Here is a 20,274-nt window from a genome sequence, read left to right as displayed (position 1 = left end):
TGGCGTGGGGGGAAACCGGGGAGGGGTGCGTGGCTGCAGCATGTTGGAGTGGAAGGGCCTCCCTTGGAATCTAGACCATGTGCTGAGTGGCAGAATGGGCCCTGTGCTTGAAACCCCTGTTGGAACAGTCAATGCTAGTATTACAGGAGAGCTCTTATATGTTTCAGGCTGCTGTGTAGAATTACAGCTTCAACACTGGATCTTTGTGACTTAACTGGCAGGCTGATGCACTGGAGAAGCAGAGCTTGGAGGCTGCAGAGCCGTGGTCTTTGAAATGAAGGGAGCCAAGGGCCTCCCCAGAAGGGCATCTCGCTGCTCTCTGGGCAGGTCCCCTTCATGCCAAGAGACACTTCCGCAAGAAGACGTTGTCACGGATTGTGCCCGTACAGGCCGAGGAGTTCAGAGCTGCGGTTTACCAAGCGGAGGCTGCCCGGTGGGCTCGCCCAGTCAGGCAGGGCAAGGCGTGGATCGTATGAAAAGAGGGGAAGGAAACGGATGCCGTGGGCTGGGAGTGGATGAGAGGCTGGGATTCTGTTTTGGAATGGGACGCCGCAGCCAAAGGCAGATCACTGTGGTTTTGCCCCCTGCCCCCCTCCCCCTTCCACGTGGTTCCAAAATGCAGTGTTCATTAAAAGTGCCTTCTGTCGTACAAACCAAATATTGGGGGTGTCAAAACTCAGCAGGCAGAAGTGTGGTTGCATAGGTAATATTAAATGAAACCTTGGCAGTATAGAGAAGGGGCCGTCTTTCTTCATCCAGGGGCTCCTTCAGTGAGTTGGTTCTCAGAGGTGTACCGTGGGTGGATTGGTGGGTCCTTTACAGGAGGCCAAGGGGCAGTTCAGTGCTTCAGAAGCCTGCCCCTCGTTCTCCAAGCAAAGTCTGCATTACTGGCCCATATCTGATGCTCTTCAGCGAGGGCCTTGTGGCTCCTGTGTCTAGTTTCTGCCCCGTTTCTCCTCCTTTACTCCTCGCCTCTCTCCCCCAAAACGCTTCCCCCAACACAGGACTCCTCTGGCGGAGCCCTCCCCACGCCTTGACTTGTGACACGTCACCTCGGTGCTTTGCCTGAGCCTCTGAAGATTGTATTAGCGGTCAGGCTTCACAGCCATACCTGGAGAGAGCTTGATAATAACACTACAGAGTCTCTCGCTGCCACCACCACTGCATGGCTCGCCCTGGCAGGATCAGCAGGGAGGCCGAGCACTTCCAAAGCGGGAGCATAGAGAGAACGGCAGGACTGAAAGACAGTTAGACAAGGGAGCGTTCCCTAGAGTTTCGGTAGCAGCTGTCTTACCGTCATTAAGAGGCTTCTTTGCATGGGTCGACTCTACTGGGGCAGAGGGCAGGGGGGTCACCGTGTGATGCAGTCTGTGGGGTTGATCTATGCAGGGCCAGTTCCCATGTTCTAATAACCGTAACAGTTGTGATGGGGCTGTAGGCAGTGTGGGACCATGGTTTGCGCCCAGTATTCTGTGCAAAAGACATACAGGTCAGTTCTCACATCGTATGAGACAGCACTTCTTGGGTCAGCGCTGAATGTATTTAACATTTAAAAAAAAAAAAAAACTTTTCCCCAAGTGTGTTGATGCCAAAATCTGAAGCAGACCCCACTGTCAGGGCAGGGCTTCCTCTCACCCTGATTCCCTGACAAGACTACCCTTCCTGGAAGTTTTGTCCTAAAAGTTTTGTTCCGTTCTGTGTCTAGATAACCTTTTTCTCTTTGTGAGTCCATGTAAGAGATCCTCATTTTTGGTGTGCTCTTATTGAAAAAAAGAAAAGAAAAGAAAAAACAGCCTCAAGGTATTAATGAAATTCTCTTGTGTTTTGTAACAGTGCAGTGTGTTCTCAGCAGAAAAACGGACTTCTTCCAGTATTTCAGTGCCTGCCAAATGATCAGTCCAGTTATTTTATGTCTGGTTGGAATAGAACACAAGAGAGGTAGAGGAGGAAACTTAAATATGAGTACTCTTTTCTTTCTCTCTTTCTATATATATATGTGTGTGTGTGTGTATAAAAATCCCTTAAAAATTGCTTGTTGTCCTTGTCAAAAAGAATTTCTCAAAATACATCTTGTGTCGGCTGGAGTACAGTTAAAACTTGTTCTGAATTTTGAAATTAGAGGTATTTGCGGAGGGCGGTGTGTAGAACCTTAGTAACATTTAATGGGAGGATTTCCAGATTTAGCTCTCTCTCTCTCTCTCTGACAGATTTTTTTAAACTATTAAAAGTTTCACATAACTGTTAAATGTAAGGATTTATTTATTTTTGTATGTATCTGAGGGCAAGATGAGACTTTGTTGTTCTTTAACTTGAATCTCTGATGGGGGGCACCTTTGTTACCCCTGTCAACAGAAGGGGGGGCTTTTGCCTCAGCCTTGAACTTTTCTCACTGGGTTCCAATTTTGGAGGAGGGGAGTCAGTCCCTCTCCAGTCCCCTGGGTTGTAACTGCCCGATCCAGCCCCCTTTTGTCTTGAGCAGCCAACCAGAATAACAAAGATAGGCTTCATCCCCCCCACCCCCCTCTGTTCAAAACCAGAATTATTTCTGAAAAGTAAATGCTGGTCATTTGCAGTATTTAATTTTTTTCCCCCTGAGCATCTCTACACAAAAGATACACATGTCCTTGTGGCTTTGGCTATGTTTAGCCATTCTCCTTGTCTTGCATTCTTTAGGTCTAAGGAACAGGCTGTTGCATTGAAGTATCCCTCCTTCTGCCTGGTAGCTGCCTGCCTCGCCCCCAGTAGAGCCGCTCCTCTCTAAGGAGCCCCGCAATTCTGCTGGGGGTAGGAGACGTGTGTCGTCCCCTCCCCGATCTTCCCTGTCCAACACAGCAGGGGCGGGGAGGGAGAGGAAGGATAGAGACAGCTGTTGGAGGAACATCTGTCTCCCTCCCCTCCCCTCCCCAAGGGGGTGTCATGCCTAAACAGTAATGAGATATGGCCCTTGGTTTACGGCTTTGCAGTTGCCCTCCCATGTGGAGACCCATGCTTGTTCCCCGTCCTCATTGATCTCTCAGCCATGAGGTCTAGGACCATGAGGAAACCATTGAAGGTGAGTATATGAAGGAATAACATCCCCTCCCCGTCCCTATGCAGTGGGGTGGTAGGTGAAGCTTATAGGGCCTGTTGCTCTCCTCCCCCTTGCTTTCCTCTCTCTCTCTCTCTCTCTCTCTCTTGCAAAGTTTACCTGCAGGGCGGCTGGGTCTCTTCACAGCCAAGACCACACCTGCTCGGATCTCCTCTTCTGCGTGGCCATTAAAAGATCCCGGAGGCTGTGATCCTGCATTACTTCTCCCCAAGCAGCCTCTCCTTTTGTGTCAGTGAGGGGAAGCTCAGGTTAATACCAGCTTTGCAACTGGAGCCTGGCCAGTCTTATCTTTCCTTCTCCCCTTCCTCTTTTCTCTTTGGCTTTGCTCATTGTTTTTTACCGGCCTCCCAGAGCCAGTGGGGATGTGTGTTGCCAGCGAGGTGGCCCTGGCCCAGCTGGTGGCTCGGGCATTGTCTTTTTTCCAGGGGACTTAAGACTGCAAGAGAATGTTGGGGCTGACTCTAACATCTGTGAGATTAAGTTACAGGCAGGAGGAAGGCAGGCAGGTCTTTCCCCTTCCTCTGCACCTGGTGAAGGAATCTTATTTTGATTTCTCCACTGAACCGGTTGGAAGGTCATGTTTTATACCACGGTTGACATCTATGCTGGTGGTCAGGGAGCCAGAAGGTCAATCTTTCAAGGAGATATGGGGGAAATGCTTCCACAATGAAGCTGCTTCACAAAATCTCACCAGTAAGTCAGAGGAAAAAATACTATAGATATTTTGCTGCTGGATTTAGATCTTTGATAACCAGGCTAAGTTTTCTTCAGGTTAGGGGCTTGTGATCTGTGTGGACGACACTGAGAATTGAAACCAGATTAAAACCATTGCTTGGGGTTCTGCCCGTACTGTTTAAACCCGGCGAAGCCAAACCCGAAGCAAGTGAAGTATTCCGTTACCATTAAAACAAATCTGTATTAAGCATGGCCTGAATATATTTGGTGTGTGTTCTGTCTCGTATGTTCGACCTGGCAAGTTTTTTTTGATGTGCTTCGAACTCCAGACCCACCCAGGTCTCGGACGGGAGTCATTCCATTTTTGTTTGGACCATAAGACTGCGACATTCAGAGGTCTAGAACCCAAATTTTTCCTAACGGGGCGGGGAGGGAATTCAAAAACAAAACTGTGTAAATAATGTAAGAATGTTTATTTGTTGCACATAAAAAAAACTTTTTTGGTATAAAAATAAATGTAGAAATTACCTGTGGATGTCTTTGCAGTGTGCTTTGTAACCGGTTTGCATCCTGACACCACCGAGAGACCCTTGAATCGCCTGGTCTTTCAGCCACCCAATTGTGGTTGGATGGAAGTGAGTCTCATTCATACTTTACTTCTTGAAAAAGAGTGTTAAAAGTGGCTGGTCCTGAAGGCTAAACAAGGGGACAGAGAGCCGCCTGCCACAACGATGGCGCCTGTGTTAAAGCCGACAGATTTCCAGGCAGTGAAGACGGAAACGATAAAAGGCTGTCATGATGCAGAACATAACATGGCTCTCTTACACCCGCTGGCACTCCAGGACTGTAGATCCCACATAGAGAATGCAGGCAACACTGTCTTTACGAGTCCTGACTGGCTAGCTAAGGCTGGGGAGACCCAGGTTCGAATCCCCACTTAACCTACAACTTCAAACTGGTCACTGTGTGTCAGCGTAACCCACCCCACAAAATACTGGCAGGGTGATAAAAAAGGGAAGAAAGCATGTTGATTTCTTTATACTCCTGAGAGGGTATCAAAGGAGTCCAGTGATAGCAAAGCCCTTTGGTCTGGAGAGGGTTTCTGTGGTCAAAGAAATAATCTTAACTTGATGGGAGAGTGTTTTGTTTGTGAATAGAACTAGTTTTAAAGAGGGGTGGGTGGGGAACACCTTGTGTTCTTATTTAAGGCAATGGAAATGTGCAGCCCAGTAAATGATCTCAGGAAAGGCACTTCCTTGGTAGGAGGGGTTGGGTGTCTTTTCTTATAAGGCAGCTGCTACAGACAAGGGTTTTCTTTCTTAAATGGCTTTAGGCTTAGAGGATGGGTCTCTGAGCCCTCCTTCCATTTAGACCCATCTTCCTGCAATGGAAGTCCTTCCCTGCTTTGTGTGCGTTCAGCCAGCAGGCAAAAGGGTTTGGCAAAGCACCTTGTGGCTTCTGTATACACCCGGAGGGAGGGAGAGAGGAATCTTGGTTGGACAGATTTCCCTCCACACATGGAGCTCTTAGCAGGCCCACTGGGTGCAATGAGAGCAAGGGGCCACCATCACTTACTGAGGTGGGGTCAGTAAGGAGGCACCATGTGGACCCCTCCCCGGGTTCTTTCTGAGTGGGTCTTTCTTTTTGGCTGCAAATGGGAGGGAGGGGGAGAGAACTGCATGCACCTGAGGTTTGTTCTTCTTTTTCAGAAACTGGGCTTTGTCAAAGTCTGTGATGCAGGGGTCCTTTGTAGAAGAATAACATGTACTGGGGAATCGATTCCATGATTCCGATGATGGTTTTGAAAAGTTATTTGCGGTTTGGGTGCAAACGTTGGCGACTGGAAACATTCCAGCCAAGAGTGCGAGACTTCAGATGTCGAAATCAGCTTCAAAGAAGTTCTTGGCAGCCACGTTCCCATGGTGGGCAGCTTCAGTGGCCATAGGTCAGGGCTGGCAGATTCAGCTTAAAGGTCTTCATGCCACTCACTGAGTCATAGAGGAGGTATTAGAACTGGAGAGGAGACGATTACAGGAAGACACTACAGTATATAACATGTCTTCCTAGGTGAGACAGCATGGCAGTTTGAGGAATGAGAAAGGGCTGGACTGAGCGCCAGGGCATCTAGTTGCTAACCTGGTACAAATGAATGTGTTTGTGAAGGCTTTATGGAAATTAACAGATAAACTTGTCCATATAACGCCCATCACTTTGGATGCTTGAAAGTCAAGAGTGTGGTTCGGTTGTCAGCTCCTCATGCACACCCTGCTTGGCAGTTTTTGGGTGCAAATATCCAAACCAGATTTGTTCCTTGTGCGGCTCATCCTAGAAAATTAATCTACGCCTGGGTGCAATCTCAATAGTCTTCCCTGATTTTAAAGCTCTTCTTTGGCCCTGGGGAGCGGGGAGGGAGAAACTGCAGGGTTTCAAAACAAGGAGTTCATCAAGTTTGCTTGAAGACCTGAGCCGCGGGCAGGCAGACGTTGTCGTATTTGGGGGATGCCAAGCAGCTCGATTCGTTAGCCAGCTTCCAATATCTCTCCCTCAGAAGGAAGGCGGCGGATTTGGGTTGCCGTTGACGGGTGAAAATCCCTTTCTTGTTACCCAAAACGCGCGTGACAGCTGGAAACGAGAAGGGGAACAACCAAGCAGAGTTATGCTAAGCATCGGGCATAAACTGCATTCCTGACAGAATTAAGAGACAGAGCAGATCCCGGACAGCTACATTGGATGCGTTTGGTAAGCAGGAACTTGTTCCATTACCCCAGAGGTAACTAACTAGTGTAACTAACCCCAGTAATTCCACAATATTGATTGCTACCCAGCCTCTCCAAAGTTCATGATCAGTGTTCATAACACTGGTCTCATTTCCTGCATCTCATTTCATTCTGTCCCCATTCTAGGACCAGAATTGGTATGCATAAGACCCTGTATCTTCAATACTGTGCTTTGGGCATTGGAAAAAGCAGATTGTAAACCACGAGAGTTCACACCAAATCTGTTTAGTCTTGAAGGTGCAACGAGACTCTCTGTTAATGAACTGGTATTTGGCCTTTTCCTCTGGTTTCAAAAGATCAGGTGTCAATTATATGGACCTCAGACATTTAGTGAAGATCAGAAAACAGCTGAGAACGGTCTGTTGCATAAGACAACCTAGAGTAACTGTGTAGAAGGTTTTGAAAAATAAGTTTTGTTTTCCACACAGAATTAAGATTGTGATTCAGCAAACCTAAGTGCATTTCATTAAACAGGACCAACTATATATTTATTGAGCTCTGAAATTTGAAGGGACTTAAAGCAATCTTAATTTTACCCAATTCTTCCCAGATTTAGACAGGATAGAGAGTTCGGATCTAGTGCATCCATACCTTCCCCTGTCATAAAATCAGCAAAATTCCAAATCAGCTCTCCGATCACATATTCTGTCCTCTTTCGGTCTAAGACGGCGTGATATTGCTTCAGCATGGCTGACTGGTATTCCTCTGAGAACATGAGAGGAGGGTCCTATGGATATTGGGGAAGAAAAAGAAGCATGTGTGGAGACTTCTCTCTTAAGAATCTTTAACGATGTAGTGAGGGTTTAGGAAAGCTGGTCCGCAGAGATAGTCTTCTCATATCCGTGGGGGATCAATTCCAACCACACACCCCACACCCAGCGGATGCTGGAAAATGTGGATTATAGGAAACACTATAGTGAATGCTGTACATAGCATGGCCTCTGGCTCCCTCTAGTGGCCAGTTCTGAAAATGACATCATCATGGTCTCTTGCTCTCTCTGGTGGCCAGTTCTACTAAATTCATCTTTGGAAATATATATTTCTAGGATTTTTCTTTTAATCCTTTTAATATTTTCAGACTATGGATAAGTGAATCAGTCGATACTGATCCCGCAGATACTGGGACCCTACTGTGCACACGTACAGTAACAAGTATAAGGAGAGTGTAAAGAAACAAGGATGTCTGCTATATAGGGAGAATGCACAAAGGGCCATAAATGAGTAATTTAACTCGGTATTCCTTAGAAGCTCTTTTCTCGGGATATATCATAACGGAAATATTCCTTTGGCTATCTGTTTGTTTTTCTAAGTGATAAATTTTGTTTTCTTTCCTCTGGAAGACATCTGGGTTTATTACTTTGTGGGTTTTGTAATGTTTGCTAGAGGTAGGGACGTAGGTGTCTTTACAATGGTCACATCCCAAAATGCACTGAGAAATACACTGACAGTAGCACTGCTTACTCTGCTATAATATAGAGCAGCCATTCTCAATGGGCACCCCATGGCTCCATGGGGGACACTGGCACATTTGAAGGGGGACAACAGGCTGGAAACAGTTCTTCACATACTACCTTACGTGATTTATACAATCCTGATTCGGCCTGTCCTTCTTTCATACTCTGTTTATGGCCATGGCCCAACATAGGTTGAGAACGGCTGCAACAGAGCATAAGGAAATACATCGGCTATGCACTTATGCAATTGCTAATTCTAACATACATGGTTCTGTTTCCAGTTGCAATGAGGAGGGCTCTCCTCACATGCAGGATCAAAACTGCCTCCAGTCCAAGCCCTTATGGGATAAGCTAGCATTGTGAAAGCACCAGATGTGGGAAACCTGTTCATAAAATCCCACAGTTGGAAGGCACTCTATGAGGGTCCTTTTCATCCTACTCCTGCTCAACACAAAGGCGATGCGGGAGTGCCCTCTTGTGGGGTCGAGAGACATGATGTGAGCCCATCCGGCCATACAGAGAAAGCTCCCTTTTCGGTGATCGGCCATTTATCTTTCCAAACAAAGGCGAACCCCTCATATAGGACAGCCTCCCGAAACACCTGGACTCACAGAATGGAGACCAGCGATGGTGTCCGCTCCATATTCGCTCTGGATGATGGGTTTCTGGTGAGTCTTGTACCAGTTCTCAAACTGGGCGTTGAGCTGCAGTTGGATCACTTCCAGATGCCCGGGGTCATGGTACCAGGAGAAGTAGCTGTTCACGCAGATGACGTCCACATAAGGTGCCTAAGGAGCGGCAAAGTTAGTTCAGGTGACTTGGGAATGGCGCGAGGGCAGTTATCTGCTGTTCTGAATTGGTTGTCGTGGTTCCATGACCTGCTTTGAGCATGTATGTTTTCATTGAAGGGAAGAACAAAGACACTGTTAATAAATAAATGCCTGTCTCACCACCATGACCACCACCTGCAGCTGGGGCAAGGAGACGGGAGAAGCTGCTGGGAACCTCCTTTGTTTGACAGACAAAAGGATTCTTTGACCCCAAAACTCACAAGGCTGTCGGAGGAGAGGACTCGGCAACCTGCGGTGCTTAGCTTCGTTTCAAAAGTCTGCTGCACCTTAACTGACCTTGCGGCCTCCTAGATGATGGATGTATTCTCCAACCCACCTGGAAACCTGTTGGTTTCTGTTCCCAGAAAGACAGGTCAGTAAAATGTCTTGGGTGGGCCCTGCTTCTTCCCCAAAATCATCATTATGAATATGGTCCCTGATGGACAGCGCAGGATCGAGCCGTGTGCTGCTTGGTTCGGCCATCCGAGTTGCTGGACATTATTACAGGAAGGACCTGGAACCGGACTGCATTCTGAAACGTCACATTCAAGGAGAGGGGCCAAAGGGAAGAACGCTTACCCCTTGATCACGGTCGTACTTGGCGTTGGAGACGAATGTGACAGGCCGGGTGGGGTCCAGTGCTTTGGTGTGAGCAATCACGGTCCTGCAGGTTAAAAAGGAAAAAACACACCATGATTTCTTACAGAAAGAATGCATCAAAGCATCTCTTTTCCTGCAGCTCGCAAGCTCCGTTTGAAACCTCCACCTTGGAATCTCGTATATATTGAATTATCCCACCTTTCCACCGGAAACGGCATGCAAAGCGACTTAGGAAGGCGCATCCAGTTTTTGGACCCAGGTAGAGCAGACACCAGCTGCTTGGTATGTAATGGGAATGGCTAATGCCTACCCTTCATAGGGTTCTGTGGTCTTGGAGGGAGGGTGTTCTAGCTGCCCGCCTCCGCCCCAGAGAGTTGATGCTGATGCTGCCAAATCTCAGGCGGCCAATCCAGCGGTGCCAACCATGTTTCAGTAGTGCAGTCCACGGTTGAGTTTCAGAGCAATTCAACCAGTCCCACTATTGACCCTGTGGAGTTGGCCACTTCTGGTCATCACACCCTCCCCTTCAGTTCACGCGGCTGCTGTTCATACACCCGCAACCCATTTCCCTCTGCCCGGCAGGCCCTCACTTGAAGTAGTAAGCAGCTGGGGGCAGCTCCGAGGCTGGTTCGTTGGCCACCGACCACATGACGACTGAGGGGTGGTTTTTGTCCCGGCGGATCAGTTCCTCCATCACGACAAGGTGGTGCTGGAGAGATTTGTTCCCAAAGTTGACGCTTAAAAAGACAAGCACCGTGAGACGGGTGTTGAAGATTTCCTCTCCTCTCTGCAGAATGATAAGCAGTGTCTCTGCTTGCCTTCCTTTCTCCACTTGCTCTCACCTCCCTTTTAAAACCGCCTCTCCTTCCCTTTGCTCTTTTAGACCTAACCTGGCCCACAGACGGCACCCATCTGGCCTGCCAAGGTCTCACAGGAGGGCTTCCTCCGATTCCCTGGAATAGGAACTATTTCCCCTTTAGGTCTAGATCACAGAGCTGAAACCCTTTTGGAAACCAGCACCCACCTTACAAGTCAAACAAGAGCCAATTTTAGTTTCCTAACCTAGTTTCTCGCCCTCTCGTCCTTTTTAAGATTTGATGTTGTGCAACGGTTCTCGGTTTGGGGATCTGGCGCTCCAGTGCTGTTTCCACAGATGGGAATTTCCTGCTTTATGGGTACCACCTTCGCTCCGTGCCCCCTGCCCTGAGCGATAGGACACGTACAGAATTCACTCTGGGGATACCAGCCTAAAGTGATACCCAATACACTGACCCCAAGGAGATTTCCCTCACTGCAACTTTGAAATACAACCATGCACATTAGAATTTAGCAGCTTTATAAATAGAGTGGTGCCTCGCTTAACGAGCGCACCGTTTAACGACGAATCCGCATAGTGACGTGTTTTTTGTGATCACTAATGCGATCGCATTGCGATGTTTTAGATAGGGAAAACATTGCATTGCGATGATCGGTAAGCGTTTCGCTTACCGATCTTCGCATTGCGATGTTTTACAAACAGCTGATCGGCGGTTCCAAAATGGCTGCCGGGTCAACAAAATGGCCACCCGCAGCGTTTTCGCGCCCTGCCCTCGCTTACCGGGTGGTGAAAATGGCGGCCGGATGGAGGATTCCCTGCATAGCGGTGAGTTTTCCCCCCAACAGGAACGCATTAAACGGAGTTTAATGCGTTCCTATGGGTTCGCCCCGCATAGCGACGAATCCGGATAGCTACGTTAATCCTGGAACGGATTAACGTCGCTATGCGGGGCACCACTGTATATAGTCAATTTATTTTCATATGCCCAGAATATAGTGCCCCTCAATAAACCATGGGAAAACCACCACTGTCTGAAATACAGGGCACTAGACCTTCTCTGTTTTTACCATAAAACAGTAAAAGTCAGGCTTCTTCCTAAGGAATTTCAAAGGTACGTCCTGGGAAAGAAAGCCCAAAGGAATGCCAATTTAAATTGCACATTTTATGGCCCTTTGTGCATTTCTTATATATAGCGATGTATTCCTCTTTGCTTTGGCAGACCATCTTTACACGTCGTGTATACGGCTTTCTCTGCTGGCCAGCAGGAATAAATGTTACAAATTCTTAAGTGAAAAGTTCTCCACCGTCTCCTCCCCAAAATTGGGCCCAGCAAACTGGGTAGCTCCTTTAAAGTTCGTACTAAAATCCAGAGCAAAGCTACTGGCCGGGCAGACCCTGGAGATGCCAGCCTCCCTTGCCCCCAAGGTCCAACCCTGGCTTACCAGACCCTATAGCCTCTATTTTCAGAGCAAGCTCCTTAAGTCAGGAGAAACGTCTCTCTGCCCTATGGATAGCAAAGAGCTTAGAGGTTGGCCCTTTCCGAGTTGGTAACAGACAGACCACTCTTGACAAGATCCATCTAGGAAGCCCAGACTGTGCACCGATCCACTCACCTGTCTCTCATGCCCACTGCTGGGCATTCACTGATTACAACAATGCCGTAGGCGTCGCAAAGTTCAAGGATCTCCTCCGCATATGGGTAGTGGCTGGTGCGAAAGGAATTGGCCCCCAGCCAGCGCAAGAGGTTGAAATCTTTGACAATCAGGGGCCAGTCCAGCCCTTTGCCACGGATCTGTCCAGGAGGAGAATTCAGTGAACCCATGTTCCAGCCGGAGTCCAAGGCTCAGGGTTTTTAAGCTGAGTGCTGAATCCCTTTCGCAATGAATTGAGGTTAGGCGTGGTGTTTTTTTGTCTTCCTCCAAGACTCAGCTTAGTAGACATGCGTCTCTGCCTGACCTTTTAGAATGGAGGGAAAGAGAACTCTTCCCTACAAAAGTTAAGAATCAATGATGGTTCATCCACGGGGAAAATGAAATTTGGATGGTCAGACGGAAGCCCCGGAAGGCGACAGTTGGCATCCAAGATTGACATTACCCACCTGGACTTAAAATAAAGCAAAAAGTGACCCGGAGGTTTTGCTTGGAAGGCCTTAAAAGCAAAGACCTCACTGATGGGGTGCCTCTCCTTCCCTGTTTTTAAATATCCAAGTTGATGATTCTCCAGGCAAGGGATAGAGGGATTTCCAAGGAACACCAGGTGCAACGGCACAAAGGCCCAACCTAGAGGTTCCAAAGCAAAAAAGGCCGTCTTTACTCACGTCAGCATCTTCGTGTTTGTTCACCCCGTGGAAGTAGAACGGCTTTCCGTTGATGAGGAACTGATTGCGGGTAACAGCAACGGTGCGGAAGCCCACGGGCTGAGTGTAGCTGTCTTGAAGGATCTCCCCATCCACCTCAGCAGAGAGAGACACCTGTGTTCCCCCAAAAAGCCAAGCTCCGAATCAGGTTTCTGAAACACCTCTGTCCATATGCAAAGTGTCCTTTCTGCAAGGCTGGCCACTGGCCTCTCCTTCTAGATCATCCCCCCCCCAAACCCAGAAAGCTGCCCTGAAAGCAAGAATTAGGTACTAAGATAATCTCACACTTTATATGTATTATGAACATTTAATCCAATTTGTGCAGATTTCCAGAGATGGTGCTTGTGCAAAACTCTGCCCTGGGGACCACCCTCTCTGGATCTGCGGGTCCCCTCCTGACCCCCAGCACTCCTGATTGCTGGAAACCACATGCCCAGGGTTTTCCTCCCTGAATGACCTTATATTTGCAAGACTTTGTAGCCTTAAGGACTAGTGACTTAACTGATCTTTAAAACTCAAAACAAGCACAAGCTGGGATCTGCAGGTTTCTGTGCCCAGAAACAGCCTGATAACTAATGTGTTCTGCTGGTGTGTGTGTGTTATTTTGTCCACTGAAAAGATGGATATGTGCTAAAACAAATGAAGTACAAAGTATTAAAAATGCCTGTGTGTCCAGTAACGAGTGGAAAATAATCAAGGCCACGTAAGAAGTCTCCAGAAAAAGAGGCCCAAAAATGTGGGCCACAAAATTAACAAAGTCATGGTCACATATATGGGAAGGTAATATTAAGCTAACAAAAGCAATTAATTATAAAGAAAATATGTATAAGATGTTCTATAGATGGTATATGACACCTGAAAAATGATGAAAAATATATCCAAGTCTCTAACAAATGTTGGAAATGCAAATCAAAGGTAGCTTTTATCATATGTGGAAGTTAAGAGCTTTTGGAAACTAGTCCATGAGATTTTACAAAAAAAGGCTATCCTCTAGGATTCCATAGGAACCTGAACTGTTTCTGTTGAATACCAGATTTGATAGAAAAAGAAAAAATATAAAAACGTGTAACTACAGCATCAAGAATTTTATATGCCAAATACTTAAAAAAAAGAGGAGACTCCAACGATACAGGAGTTAATAGAAAAAATTCTTGAAGCAGCAGAGATGGATATTTTAAATTATCCCCTTTTTTCCGCTTCCCTTTTGCTGTCATGTAAGTAAGACACCTACTTCAGATGTTGCGGGCAGATGAACCAGGGGTTCGGAGGACATCAAAAGTTTACAGGGAAAAAAGTGAGATAGAAATGGAATCTCTTGTTTACTCCCTGGCCCCTTCTCCCTTTTTTTTTTTGTTCCCACCAGGGCTGGCACCAAATGGACATACGTTACCTTCAAGGAATAAAGGTACCCTGGACGCTCATGCGTGAGATATGGCCACCAAAGAATAGGATTTGGCACTTTGAGGACGCCGGCCGATCCGTCTCCGGTGGCGGCCACGGCACCATCTCCATCGCATAAAGTGACGGTCAAGGTGTAGTGAGTGCTTCCTCGGATCGATACCAAATACTGCAGCAAGCCTGTTGCCAAGAAAACCACAAACCAGAACAAAACTCATGTTTCGGGTGAAGCTTTGGGAGGAGGAGGTCCCGTCTCCTCTGGGAGCTGGTCTTTTGTCAAGCTAAGGGTTCTTAAATACTAAAGAAACAGCTGTGAATTGGAAATCCTTAATTCAGCATCTTCCTCCATTCCAAACTCTCTGGGCATCCTAAAGCATCGTGCTGTTCCATCACCATTTTCCCCTCGTCCTGCACTACCTGACAGGGTTATTGGTAAAGACTTTGAGATCACTTAGGATTTTTTGATCTGTGTATTAATTCTTCCGATCAGAACTACTTCTGTTCGTAACCCGTAACCCTGCAGTTTCTTCCGGAACCGTCACCATTCAAAGAACAGCTGAGTGTACCAATCAGGTGAAGATTAATTAAGTCTACATTTTTCAAAAAATTAGGTGATGAACTGGGTGAGAATGAACTAGATCTGCATAATTCTGCATAGGTTTGCGGGTGACTAAGCTCCTTGCCTAAAAAGAAAAAGCACGCTTTGTTTTTAGGCAGCTCACTGTTTGCCATCCAAATATTTATAAGACTGAAGTTAAAAATACAATAAGAACCCTGTATTTGCAGAATGTCACTTCTAAGGCCTGCCACGGATGCTGAAAAAGTGGATAATAGAGAACACTTTATACAGCATAGTATCTCGCTCCCTCTTGTGGCCAGTTTGGTAACTTCAGCTTTCGAAATAGATATTTCTAAGATTTTTCTTTGAATGTTTTTCTATTTTCAGACTGGATAGGCGAATCAGTGGATACTGATCCCGTGGATAAGGGGTCTTACTGTACACAGCACAGAATGGATGCTATTTGATGGATCAGAGATTATTTTTCTTAAATTAAAAATGCTTTCTAACGAAGAGGATTAAAAATGTGCGTGTCGATCATACCTCTGAAGGCCGGGGAAGTGCGTCAGGATCTCTGAAGCGCACCCGGCTTGCCCCCTACTTTGGCCACTTACCGACATTTCCCATCAAGTCTGTGGTCACCGTGATGTCATCAATGTAGGCGGTGGGGGTTGTGTAAAGCAGAACAGGGCGATGGAGGCCGGCGTAGTTGAAAAAATCGAACTTTGTGTTTTGGACAAAGTAGCCTTTGGGATACCTGTGGGAAGAGGGTAGAAGAGGAGCAAGAACACCTGAAATGAGGGACAGCACCCCAAACTTGGGATCACAGAGAGCCAGAGAGAGACAACTCGAGCCGATGCCCAGCCAACAGCAGGAAGAGTTTGCAGGCAGTCATCCTGGTGATCTCAACAGCCAGGTGCTAAAGGAGGGCTTGCCAAGGTCAAGTGCTCTGCAGATTCCTATCCACACACCAATTCTAGCCATTCCCATCTCCACCAGGGGGGATCTTTTGTAGGGCAAATGGCTCTTGATTGCTGATTCAAATCCAAAGTGCCACTGAGTCCATTTCTTTGTAAGAGGGATCCCTCCTCAAATACAAGCCGCTGCGCTTATTCACCCACTGCACCTCGCAACAAAACCTACCATGAGGATCGTCCCAAAGGACCAACAGCAAAGCTGAGTGGCAGTGGGGTGGGGTGTTCTTGCGGCTCAAATCATCCCAAAGGCTAGCCAGGAACCCAAATCAGGGAAATATCCAAGAATACCATCAGCATCCAGCAACCCAGGGCTTAAACAACTTCCCTGATGTAAGCATGCACTGCCAGCAGGATCGTGGCCGATACACGCAAGAAGGAGAAGGGAAAACCACACTCAATGGGCTAGAGTTAAAGGAAAATGAGAACAGAGCCTTCAGAGCAAAATCCTTCACCTCTTCTGGGAAGGGTATTCCAGAATCTTTGTCTAGAAGTCGCTGGCTTGCCCAGTGGGAAGAGCGTGGACCAAGGACCTCCCATGGGGTGCAACCTGGAACTCACATGGACTCATCCTTCAAGTACTCAATGGTCCCTGGAGGCAGCGTGTAGGGCGTCAGCGTGTTGTTGACGGCGACGGTGATGCGGCAGGGTTCGCCTGCGGTGCCGAGGAGGAAGCGGCCGACTTCGGCTTCGAAGGGAAGGTGTCCGCCCTCGTGCTCGGTGACTTGCGCCCCGTTGACCCACTGGAAGGGAAGACGCCAGAGGGAGAAAAGGTAAGGAAGCAGCAGGGGATGACCACTCCAATTCCATGGGGGCGGTGATCCCGCTCCGGAGTTTAGCCAGAAGGAGGTGTCCATGGTGCTGAATCTATTTTGGAAGCAAAGCTCAGCACCTCGGAGAGAGAGCCCCTGGGAACTTCGGACGTTCACAGCCTAAAGAAGGTTCATCATCCGGGCAAAACTGGAGTCTTTAAGCCTCCTGGGGAGGGGAAATAACAGGGCAGCAAAGGCTGAGGAAGATGGGAGTTGTAGTTGGAGGCATCTAGAGGATCAGTGCACCCCACTTTTACAAGCCCTGAGCTCTATTTCAGAGCTCAGCATCCCCAACTCTGTTGCAGTTGAGTGACAGAGAGAGACCCATATCTCTTTTACTCACCACAATAGAATAATAATGTGCGCTGCCAATTCGGAGCACCACCCGTGTCCGAGCTTCTGGCAGGAGCCACCGAGCGGGGACAAGCACCTCCTTCTCGTACCAAACCCAGCCGATATACCTCCGCAGGTCTAGATCCTGTGTGATCTCGTTAAAGCTGGAGGGGACGGGCATGTCAATCACGGGCCCAGACTGGAAGGATAAGGGAGACAGACGTCAGGCCATTTCTGGAGGGAGGGAGGAAGGAAGGATGGAAGGGGAAGGAAGGAAGGAAAATACATAGACGGACAGACAGACGGTCTGCTGTACTGTATCTGTGGGATCAGTACTAATGGTTTCACTTGTCCACTGCCTGAAAATATTAAACAATACCACTCCAGAAATACATAATTCCAACAACCCACTAGAGGGAACTAGAGACTATGATGTATACCAGTGGTTCTTAACGTGGGCGATAATGCCCCCCAGGGGGCGATTTCATTTTTCAGGGGGGCAGTAGAACGAAAAGGGGCGGCGTGGGGGTGCTGGAGCAAGCCAAACCTGTGAAGATGGCTGCAGCCTTTTTACAGTGTGCATGAATATATATTTTCCTCCAATCTTAATTTAGTTTCAGAGTTTTTGTCTTGAAATTTTTAGTCCTGCATTGCGGTTTGTTTTTATGCCCTTTTTATATTTCTTTTTGCGTCTTAAAATTCGCTTGCAACTAAATCATTAAATGTTACTTTTGGAGGGCATTTCATTTTCTTGGAATTGAATTTTTTTTCCAGGGGTCATTGGATCTAAGTGTAATAAATAAATAAATAAATAAATAAATAAATAAATAAATAAATAAATAAATAAGATATAATCACCATGGCGAGGGGGGCGATGATAACTTCCTCAATGGCTCAAGGGGGCGTTTCTTTCAAAAAGGTTAAGAACCACTGATGTATACAAGGTTAGGCTAAGCTAGAAAAGAAAAATGTGACTTTTACCAGACTAGTGGCCGTTTTTAACTTTATGAACTCAGGGTTTGTCAGGGAAAGATGTGAGAATTTTCCCCTTACAAGAGCAAGATATTCATCGGCTTCCCAGATAAATTTTCCAGAAACAATTTGCCCCGTGGATTGCAAGACTCTGTCTTCCCCTGCCATACCTTCTGCCTGATTCACAGACCTTTCCGGCTTCATGGGGAAGTAAAATTATTTCAATTCTGCACTTGAGACAAAAGGAAAGATTAAGCCACTTTCTGGCCCATTTTAACTTCCCCTTTCCGTTAGAGCCAAAAGAGGAACCAGCCAGAAGGTGTGCGAACCCTGTTTTATTTATTATTCTTATTCTTTCTTACTTATTGCATTTTAGACCCTGCTGTTTCATTATAAAATAACACACAAGGCCACTTGCAAACTTTTAAAAGAATAAAAACGGATAAATTCACAGTTAGCTAAATAATAACAGCACCCTATTAGGTGCCCCAAAGATCCTATCACACTTGTTTGCAACTTCACGGACGATGGATTTCTGAACAGCAGATGAAGGCCAATAAATAAACAGAAGATCTGTGTTTATTTAGTAACTTGGACAGCCTGCCGTGTTCTGCATTTCAGCTGCAACTGGCCCGCTCCCCCCCCCCCAAAAGCACATGAAGAACCCGGTGGGCCTGGAAACCCACTAGGCTGAGCATCGGCAGAAGGGCCCCCCTGAGGGTTTGGTGCAAAGGAAATCCTAATTTCCCCGGGGGTGTGGGCATGCCAAAACACACGGGCAGTCCCTGGGCCGCTATTTTCATTTATCCGTTTTGTTTATCTGGTGGTTTGGAAGGGGAAGAAAAAACAACAACACAACAGTGTGAGTCTGTTTTATGCTGATATAATAAAAGCCTTGGGGTTCCTTTAAGACGAATGCAGGGGGGGGGGAAGAGAGATTTTTCAGCCATAAAACACTATGTTCCCCTAAATTTCCCTGACCCGGGGGATTATAGGCCATGTAGTCCTTCCAAACTGTCACCCTCCCAGAGCAGATTTTGGGCACTGTAGTTCCCACCTACCCACCCAGACTTCCAAGACCGGGTGCGTCTGTGCCATGGGCATGGTAGTCTCCCGACCTTCCAGGGGAATCTGGGCATTGTAGTCCTCCCCCACCCCCTACCCCAATGCTTCGGGACGGATCGGGGGAGCAGCCCATCCGATCCGACCCGACCTTCCTTCCCTGCCGTCGGGGTGGGGGGCTCTCACCTGCCGGAGGGACCGGGAGAACCATCGCTCCTGGAAGCCGGCTTGCCTGCCCGGGGACCAGTCGGCTCGGAAGCGCCAGAGGCCGCCCAACTCCTGCAGCTCCCGGGAGGGCGAGGCCCGCGGGAAGAGCAGCCCTCCGGCCGGCCGCCCCGCCAGCGCCGTTGCCAGAAGCGCCGCTGCCGCCGCCAGCAGCCACGCCATGCCTCTCTCTCCCGAGGAGGACGAGTCGGTGGGGGGGCGGTCAGCTGACCCGCCGCCCACCTGATCGCTGGCCGCCGCTCTGGGAGGCGGGGCTGCCGCTTGGTCTCCTGGGAGTGGTAGTCCCCCTAAAAATGAACTTTTTTAAAAAAAATACATTTTCTTAGTTTTTCACTCTATCTACATTTGATTTGTGCTCGTCAAACATCGTGTTACATGATTTGCTTACAATTATTTGGTTTTTTTTTACATCTCAGTGTCTTCCCAGTTGAACTTTTTTTTTGAACTTTGCTTCGGTCTTGCCTTCCTGCTGAGGCTCCAGTCTTTGCAAAGAAACCCGAGTGTGTTTGCTTTGATTTTTTTCCCGGTCCTTGCATGGCTTCTGGCTCTTGTCTTCCCGCCACCGTTCCAACTCGTTTGGGACCGTTACGTTTTTTTAATCTGATGTGCCCTCAAGCCTTTGTTTTAATGAACCATGCCTGGGGGAAGTGGATTGGAATAAAATGGAGAAATCTCTTTATCCTAGGCCAGAAGGGAGAGAGGAAGACCGAAAGGTGCGATGGGTGGACTCGGTAAAGGAAGCCACCGGTTTACAGGGGATGAACTGTGAACGAGGTGACTTCTGGAGGTCATTGATTCGTAGGGTCACTCCATAAGTTAGCAATTTGATAGCAAAGATAATTAACATATCTTCCAGACTCAAATCCAAGGCATGGTTTTAACTTTCAGAGTATGAGAGTATTCGGGACCCGGGTGCACCTGAAAGCAGCGTCTGCTTCTGGGTCTAACTGGAGCCTTCGTCGCTCGTCTGCAGAATGGGAGACTTGCAAAGGGTCTTTTGAGGATGCCCTTTTCAGCACAAGCAGAAGGCTTTTTTTTTTTTTCAAAATTCCCCCCATCTTTGTGCTTTTAGGATCAAATCTTTCAAGGTAGTCAGACTTTGACTCTCTGATATCCACGGGTGAGCACAGGGTGGGCTCACCACCGTTTGGGTGGCTCTCTTATTTTCTGTGGCATCAGCTCGGAACGGACTTGAGTGACCCTAGCTTTCAAGGCAAGTGAGATATTTAAGCAGCAGTTTTACCCAGGGATGTCGGCCAGTCTTTGGGTCCAAGGTCCAACTCTGAGTCTTTGGTACCAAGTCCAGAGTCCCAAGCACCCAAATTTGAGTCCTTATTTAAAA

At 47.6% G+C, this 20,274-nt stretch overlaps 1 protein-coding gene across 2 annotated transcripts; it reads right to left on the bottom strand.

Annotated features, from left to right (window-relative positions):
• Nucleotides 1-4,221: 4,221 nt before the first annotated feature.
• On the bottom strand, nt 4,222-19,130 carry GUSB (glucuronidase beta). 2 transcript variants are annotated; one of them, XM_020803955.3, is made up of 12 exons: nt 18,894-19,130; nt 16,684-16,872; nt 16,090-16,271; nt 15,169-15,311; nt 13,988-14,175; nt 12,559-12,711; nt 11,855-12,033; nt 10,015-10,161; nt 9,404-9,488; nt 8,606-8,782; nt 7,132-7,267; nt 4,222-6,385 (listed from the first exon to the last, which is right to left on the bottom strand). In XM_020803955.3, exons 1-12 carry the CDS (start codon nt 19,092-19,094, stop codon nt 6,207-6,209), a joined length of 1,959 nt encoding a protein of 652 aa, XP_020659614.3. In that variant the 5' UTR covers nt 19,095-19,130; the 3' UTR covers nt 4,222-6,206. The 2 variants fall into 2 exon arrangements, with proteins under 2 accessions (XP_020659614.3, XP_072834449.2); XM_072978348.2 differs by lacking the exons at nt 16,684-16,872; nt 18,894-19,130 and having other exon boundaries at nt 15,984-16,095.
• Nucleotides 19,131-20,274: the final 1,144 nt, after the last annotated feature.

This window comes from Pogona vitticeps, chromosome 7, assembly GCF_051106095.1.
Source record: "Pogona vitticeps strain Pit_001003342236 chromosome 7, PviZW2.1, whole genome shotgun sequence".
NCBI lineage: Eukaryota > Metazoa > Chordata > Lepidosauria > Squamata > Agamidae > Pogona > Pogona vitticeps.
Note: the sequence above shows the minus strand (reverse complement) of the source record. Positions and strands in the feature narration are given on the sequence as shown.